This window comes from Neofelis nebulosa, chromosome 3 (assembly GCF_028018385.1).
Source record: "Neofelis nebulosa isolate mNeoNeb1 chromosome 3, mNeoNeb1.pri, whole genome shotgun sequence".
NCBI lineage: Eukaryota > Metazoa > Chordata > Mammalia > Carnivora > Felidae > Neofelis > Neofelis nebulosa.
Window position 1 is genome coordinate 191,416,363 of NC_080784.1, and position 8,472 is coordinate 191,424,834.

Here is an 8,472-nt window from a genome sequence, read left to right on the forward strand (position 1 = left end):
TCAAAACTTTCTCATACTCTTGCTTTCCCATTAGGAAGGAACCTGTAAATGCATACATTTTCACTAGTGGAAACTGAAGTGGCCTGGGTCTCCTTAAAAGGTCATAAAATAGAACTTTAATGACTGCACTATAATCCCATAAACTAGAAGTGAACAACAGAATTTTACACCAGCCCACAAAAGTTTGGGGCCCCAATATGATTTTTTTTTTTTGACCCTCAAAGGCATGATGCACCAGCGAAGAATCACTTTGAATTAACGATTTTGCATGGAGACTATCGCAGATATACACAGGTATCTTCTGGGAATCATAAAAATGTATATGTCATACATGTTCCGATTCTTGTAGCTTATTTGTAGTTTGCTTTGCATTAATTAGTTTCCATTGAATTAACTAGTCACTTAACTACATTAGATTTTGGTCGAACACCTCAGCTAAACAAATAGGAGACCTCCTAATACAATCTACATGAGGCACATTTCTCACGGTTTCCTTCCATTCCCAGATAACAAGAACTACTGGCAAACACAGAACATGGAAATCTGCCACTACACATGTGAGGTCTGAAAGTATGGGAGGAAACTGTCAAGACAGGAAGTAACGTGTGGTCATGGTGTGTAACCATGATTAAAACATACTCCTTTTATAGTGATTCATAACCACATTCTGATGATGATCATATTATCTGATGTTATTTTCCATACAACAGAAAGGAGGGAGGGAGGGTGTGTGGAAGGAGGAAGGTTTTTAATATCCATTTATTTCTTGACTTTTGACTGATATAACCTTGTATTTATTGATTCTTTGAAGTGCAAAACAACCTTTCTTTTTGTAGCTATAATGGTTGGATTCACAAATGATGACTTTCTCTATGCTAAAATCAAATTCACCCTAATAACATGACTGTTTCTTACAGATTAAGAGTTGTATTTCTAGAAGGGCACAGATCTTATCTCCTGTTTTCAGATTTGTCTTCTTTCTCTAGATCAAGTTAAAACTCTACCAACATAAAACAAAAAGGAAAAACTTGTAATTTTTAAATGTTCACAAGATAGCCTTTTGGAATTGTTTTAATTTTATCATTCTAAAATGAAACAAAGTTTAGAACCATATATGGCACACAAATAAAATTAATATTTTTATTTTTTGTTCTTCACACAAAAAAATGAAAATTAAGCTACTGTGAATACTATATGACTGGCATTTATAACATAAACCTGCATTTATAACTTTTTCTTCCTTAGAATTTGAATGGAAAAATTCACATCTAACTTGCTAAAAACAATATAAGTTCACACAACATATAATTAGTTAAAAGTTAATTCATTGATGTACTTCCAGTTTCTTACAATGTTTCTTGAAACTTCATAGGGGAAAAAAGGCAGTTTTTGAGATGTCACCACCTACTAAAATAAGAATATATCCCATCGGCCATAGTAACTTGTTTATGGACCCCTCTGGTTAGCTTTTTTTATTTGTATTTTTTAAATAATATACTGAACAAAATCTATAATAGTTTATTTCATGATAACTTGAATGCATTCTTCGGCAAAATCGCCTTGCCATTTAACGTATTTAAAAAAATAAATATTTGAAAAGTGTATCCACAATGTTCCTAAGAAATGGTTTTGAATTCCAGAGTCCCAAGGAGATGAATTGGCTGTCAGATAGCAATGTGCTTCCATCAGAAGGACTTGGCAGTTGTAAACAAAAGGAATTTTCTCAGCTTTTCCTCACAAATATGAAATATTTGCTCTCCGCCAACAGCTGGGGTGATTTAAAGAAGTCCTGCATATATATTAGTTTCATTCAAAATTACAAATCTTCCTCCCACTCTGAAACATCTGACTGCATCTTAGTGGAATAGAAAATTGTTCTGAGATGAAGTGACATTCTCAGGGGAAGTAAAAGCGAAAAACTAGTACCTACTTACAACTCTAAACAAATTTCAGATCATAAGGCAACTGGTTAATAATTTCTAGAAAAAAGTGAATTTGTTCAAGTGATATTCGAAGTGGCTTGAAAAACAACGAAAAGGTTTGGTTTGTTCTAGCATTTCTGAAGATATTTAGAACAACAATATAACCTAACTGAGACTGCATGAAAAGTCATCGAAATTCCTTCAACTGGATGCTGGTTAAGGATCAAAATATATGTTTCCGTATGATAGTTAAAAATTATTCATGAAAAAAGTGTTAACACTTGAATTATAATTTAAAATTCTCTATTCATCTCACCAAATATTTAAATTACATTGATACTTATTAAATGGATGAATTAAAAATACCTTTACAAGATACTCACTAGGAATTAACTATTCACAAAGCCCACGAAGGAGATCAAAGAATACTTTCAGAGTATCTTTATATACCAAGAGATAGGTTATGAACTTATGAACTTCGTAATGAACTTAACTAAATGTTTACCTCGTTTTTATTTCTCTCTGAAAACTAGCTCAAAGTAGTGATTTTAAATTTATTTTAGTTATATTCCCTATTTTGGAATATATATCATGGACAAAATATTGCAATAAGATAGACATCCCAGGGTTTAATTTTACTTGCGGTGATAAAAATGATGCCTATATATTTACAAATATCTTGGAAATTGACAAGCCATTTTTGTCTACTTAAAATCACACAGAATTAACTTCTGCCCTTGGGCCCAGTGAATCTGAATAAGTGCTATGCCTAAAATTAACTTTATATTTCATTATTTTAAATAAAATTTTTATTTTTACCTAAAGTGCCTATTAAAGCAGGCATGGAAATTGTTGCTATGTTTAATAGAGCTGTTACATGCCCTTAAAATGCAAACTTACTAAACTTGAGTTATCAAAACATATGTGACATGGAATTCATACCTCAAATTATATAGTGTGTAATTTATCTTAATTATTTCAGACAGATATTTCGTACTCTGTAGATATAAATTAATAATGGCCCTCAAGTAGTATATATCAATGCATAAGATTTTGTGTCTGAAAATATAAAATATATTTTAAACTCTGAAGTCCACATGGCCTTCTTGGGGGGAAAAAAAATCTTAAAATAACCATGCTTTGATACTATAATTCTTGCTTCCATTTCTCCTAATCTTTACATTCTTTTTCCAGGAGAAATATTTAGAAAGCTACTATAAAATAATGAAAAGAAGTTGTGAATAGCTATTACTAACAATGTTCACCATAAGTGATAAGTATCAAAAAGCAAATTTTCACCACTGAGAATCTAAAACATGTTCTCAAGTGTCACCGGTGACACACAAAGCAACAGCATGAAAATTAAAATAACAGCTAGCAAAACTTTTCTTTTCCATAACATATTATAAATGCAAATCAAATAACCACCTTTCTTCCTATAAAAGCAAATAAAACAAACTAGATGGACAACAAGGAAAACATGTACCTCTCTAAGTACCAAAGCAATGGTTATTCAAGGAAATCAATGTCTCAGGAAAGAAGTCTGTTTTTTGTTTTTTGGTTTTTTTTTATCTTTATTAAAAGTTAGTACTATTTATGCAAAATCCCACAATTTGCAATTGTAAATTAGCCTGAAAACCACTTATTCGACCTTGTATTTCTGTAAAACTTTCAAAGATTAAGACACAAAGTTAAAGACATGGCCCTTGAAATTCAAGGATTTTTTTTAAAAAATACAGTTATGTCGTCATAACTTTGGAATTAAAAATACTTACAGTCTCTCCAGTTCTTTAAGATCCTGGAATGCTCCTCTTTCAATGGTGCTAATCTTATTCTCCATAAGCTGACTGAAATGCAAAGTATAACAGGGTCTTAATGTTACCACTCCCCATCTAATAAGCAAGTTTCAGTTCAGCCACTGAGACACTCATAACCTCCTTCCCTTTATAAAATTAAACAATGCTCTGGTTTGAGATTTCATATGAAATTTAAGGATGGTATATTTGAGAGAAATCACAGAGGGCCGAGGGCATCCACAGCACAAAACTTTCACAGAAAATACTAACATACTAGTAAAAGTTACTAGGCAAAACTGTGAAACTCCAACTGGAGTTTATCCTGAAGAGCAACCCATGACGCGGCAGTTTTGATGGCTGTTTTTGGTAAACTGATTTTGGAGTGAGCTCTTCACTCAAAGAATCCATATACAGTATGTCACCATACGCATACTTTAATTCACTTATGGACATACACTGGAAATCAGATGATTTCATAATAGCCACAATGTGTCTTTTAAAAGATAAACACTCAACACAATGATCAAAAGTATATGTTCATTGCAATGTATACATTTACAAATCTGCGGGTAAAAACAGTTTTACATTACACTGAATCTCACATGATGGCTCCCTCACAATATATTTAACCCACTAATTAAAGAAGTAATCGTAACGCAACAATATTATAAAAACTACAAAAGATGTGAAATACAACAATTCAAAATATGACCAGCAATATTTTTATAAACACTTCCCATCAAAAACTGTGAAGAGTTGGATTGCTTGATTTTAATGTTAGGAATCATATCTCAGTGCTGTTTGCTAAAAAAAGGTCTTCTATATTAGTAATAATAAAATGCAGACCCACTTAAATTCTTTCTAGTTAATCTCAAATCCTAAAAGTGTATCAAATGTCTCACATTACTTATTCATATTGTGGAAGCAATTATTCTACACTTTTATATGCATGAGGCACTTAGGGTATGGTATAGCAAACATTTGAGGTCATTTCTATAATATTGTTTCAATGGCAAGCATCCAACCTTAAAATAAAAGCCTACATTTTCATTAAAAGCTATAATACATTGATAAACAAAAAAAGAAAGGAAACCAAGACCTTTTAAAATTTTATGTTTCTGTCATTGGGACAGTTTTTCAAAGTGAGACCAGTAACAATACAAAATATGCAGCCTCAAGAACAAAAGAAAATGTTTCAAAATACAGAACAACATACTTACAGAACTCTTAAGTGTCTAAGACCAGCAAAATCTGTCTTGGTAATCCGTGTGATGTTATTTCCATTCAAATCCCTAAGAGAAAACAAGAAAATGAAAGTTCCACTTTATTTCTATCAAGATCTAGTTAAAGAAAAAAATAAAAAGTAAATAAAACTTTAAGGTGAAAGATCAGTTCCAATTACTAAAGTAAGTTACAAAGTAAACGACAGAATGGAGTAGTAACCTTTGAAAGTTGTTTTTTTTTTTTTTCCTAATGATTCTTAACAAGTTTACAAAGTCCATGCTTACTGGCATCTGACAAGAACATGAAGTGATTATGTTATCACGAAAAGTCCTCTTTTGTGTGTGAATGGAAGTGCTTTCAATTTTTGGTTTTATAAGGATGTGTCTATTAATTTCACAGGTATTCTGCTATTTGACTATTATTGTTAGGCACGCCCCCAAAAAGTTCCCTTCAGGCGCTTAAGTGGAACACTTTTCTAATACTACTCAGAAAGAAATTTCTAAAATTCAGAACCCTGTCCTTAGGTGGCATGGTGGCTAAACTTCCTAAGGCAAAGGAAAAAAAACGTTAGAGTGCCATCAAAAGAACTGCACTTCAAAGACTTGCATTTATAGGCATTTACCTTCCAACAATTCTATGTTTGTAGGAAAACTAAACTCTTCATTTGCAGCTCAGGGAACCCCGCTGAGACTGTAAAGTGAAAACTAGTGGCGGGGGCAATAATGGAAATAGATTCAGGCCCTCACATTTTTGTTCGGATTTCAGCACCACGTTTCCTTCCAGTCACCACCCCCTTTTCTGGCATCTTAGGTCAAGATCTAAACTTGCCCTGGTTCTAATCATTTCAAGTAAAACCAGGCTTTGCTGCGGTTTGCATGTTGCCCTTCACGGAAGTAAGTTTTCTCTTACCTCTGACTTGAAAACATCGTGTTTGAAATTTGCATTTAAAGCGCTTATTTTGTCAATGGTAGAGCCCTATAAGCCAGCACTGAGCAAACTGTTTTCTGAAAACTTTACTGACCCCTCTCCGCCCCCCCGCCCCCGGCCCCAAGGACCCGAAACTCAAATTACTATTTTGTTCTAAGTGCACTCCCTTTTTGTTGAGTAAGACATGTTAATGTCTCAACTTTAAACTGTTCTGGATAGCATGCAGTGACAAGGGCTAACACAGAATTCTGCAGGGCTCTCTCCCCAACCCAACGCTCCATGCCGAGCAAAGTAGCACCAAGTTGTTCCTACAACTGTTGGGGTCTTTTACGGGCTATTTGACGGAACATGAATCCTTACCCCCCCACCGCCATCCCAGACAAATGTGGTAGATCACATTTTGACAAGACACCCTCGGTCGGGCCCCAACTAGCCCAGCGCTTCGGGCCTGGGAAGGAGGGAGAAGTGGGGGGCAGGCCAGTGAGGCTGGGGGTGGGGGAGCCATTTGCAGAGGAAGAAAGGGCTCAATTCCGGCCTTTAAGCCGAGGGCGAGGCAAATGAGTTAGATAAGAAGAGCGACTCGACGCGCGGCGGGCGGCGCGGGTCCCAGCGGGTCCCCCGCGCGGCCCGCAACCCTCACAGCTCCGGGGGCGCAGAAGCCGCGGCAGCAGAGTCCGGCGCGCTGGCCCCCGCTGCCCTCGCGCCGCGCACCCGGGGCCCACGCGCAACGGCGAGGGGAGAGCGCCCAGGGCGCTCGGGCAGCGCGGGGCGGCGGCCTCGGCGTTCACAAAGGGAATGGCCTCCATGCTCCGCTTCCCTGAACTCGGGAAGTGCCCCACCAGGAGCGCGTGGGCCGTCAACACCGGGTCTGAGATACTTCTTCATTAGAGATTCGCAGAGACAGGGAGGCGGGGATGTCTGCGGGCAGCAGAGCGCGAAGAAGGGAAGGAAGGAGAACTGCGGCCACGTGAATGGGCGCAGAAACTGCCAGAAAGGTGCACGGGGGTGATCCGGGGCTCAGCGGGAAGGGCCGGAGGAGGCAACGGAGGGCTGCGGGGTCGCCGTAGCAGTCAGCACCCTGCTCGGCCGGTTCGGGTTGGAGAGCCAGCCCTAACTTCGCCTAGACGTTGGGAAACGGTCCTCGTCTTCAGTCACCCGCTGGGACAGGTCTCCTGGGGCCCGCCGCCGCCGCCTCCTCGCTGGGGACGTGGGGGGCGGGGGAAAGAGTCGCGGGGGCGGCGTGCGGCGGCCGAGAGAGCCGCCTCGGTCCTGGGGCATCCTTCCCTCTGAGGCCTGCAGAAGAGCGCCCCCGGGGCGGACCCAGCCGCCCCACGACCCCTTCTCCCCACCCCTCTGTCCCCAGGAGGGAGACACTGAGCCGCGGAGCGGAGGTTTCTCCCCTCTGAGTCCTTCCGCCAACCGCCCCCCGCACCCCCCTCCCGCGCCGCCCCGCGGCGACAAACGCTGGGATTCGGTCCTGAAACCACCCCGCCAGTGTTGGCCACCGCAAGGTGACTCCGTTTACAGAGTCTGAGGAACAAAGTCGCGTCTCCTTCGCCCCGGGCATCCTCCACTACTTGTCCCCACGTTAGCGGCTCCCCAAGCCCGAGAGAAGTCGCCTGCTCATGGATGGAACTGGCTGGACGAAAGCGGGAGGAAAGGACCAAGCGCATCTGCCAGCCGGCCCGCCCCTCCTAGGGCAGCGGCCCCTCCCTGAGTAGCGCCCTCCTGTCCTTCGCCCTCCCAGGGAGTTCAAGCCCAGGATGAGCGTGCAGGAGAGCTACCCAGGCACAGGTCCCTGTGCGGCTTGATCCCTCCAGTCTCGATGAAGGGGATGCGCGACCCAGTGTGTGTGTGGCGGGGGCGGGGGGTGAAGATCCCGTACTCACAGTCTCTCGGTGTTTCGGGGGATATTCCTGGGCACGCTACGCAGCGCCAGCCCGTGACAGTCCACCGTGCTGCCCGAGCAGGAGCACTGCGCCGGGCACGCCTGCGGCGCCACCTCGTTCAGAATCGCCAGCACTAACCCCAGCGACAGGGATAGCGTTTGCCAGCCGACGCCGCGCATCTTCCCCCGCCGCCTCCTCGCTCGCCGGCGCCGGGGGTTCCTCCTTAGCTCCTTGTTCCGCGCGAATCGCGCTGTGTCTGAGGCCCAGTCTCTGGCGCAGGGCTAGGAACCCAGAGTGTCCGGGTAAATGTACACAAAATAATTTGGAAGTAACAGTAATAATATTCAAGGCAGTAGAGATGGCACAGGTACGCGCCTCCCACTTCCCCTCCAACCTCCTCCAGCAGGGCAGGCGCTCCTCGGGTCCTGAAGGCGCAACTTTAGGTCCTGACGATCAATCGGCCAGGCCAAGGCTATAAAGAGACCCCAAAGCTGCGGGGAGGAGGTCACACGTCGTCTGTCTCTCAACGATCAACTTGGCGGTAAAAGAGCTGGGGCTCCTAAAGGCCGTAAAGATGCAGGGGCCGGATGCGCGGAAAAGGGAGTGCTCCGATTCCACGGAGGAGTCTTCAAATCCGATTCCAGTGGAGAGGCTATGAGAAGAGGGGTGCTCAATAGAAATGGTGGCCTCGATCAAAGTGGGTTCTCCGAAGCT

At 41.9% G+C, this 8,472-nt stretch overlaps 1 protein-coding gene across 9 annotated transcripts in view; it reads right to left on the reverse strand.

Moving 5' to 3' along the window:
• SLIT2 (slit guidance ligand 2) overlaps positions 1-8,176 on the reverse strand; it is a 374,128-nt gene extending 365,952 nt beyond the window's left edge. For 8 of the 9 annotated variants that reach the window (XM_058722986.1, XM_058722982.1, XM_058722985.1 and 5 more), the window contains exons 1-3: positions 7,759-8,176; positions 4,939-5,010; positions 3,698-3,769 (exon numbers count right to left, since the gene is read on the reverse strand). In XM_058722986.1, coding sequence (XP_058578969.1) covers positions 3,698-3,769; positions 4,939-5,010; positions 7,759-7,937 — 323 coding nt within the window. In that variant the 5' untranslated portion in view covers positions 7,938-8,176. The remainder of the gene's footprint in view (positions 1-3,697; positions 3,770-4,938; positions 5,011-7,758) is intronic. The other variant, XM_058722984.1, reaches the window with a different exon arrangement.
• Positions 8,177-8,472: the final 296 nt, after the last annotated feature.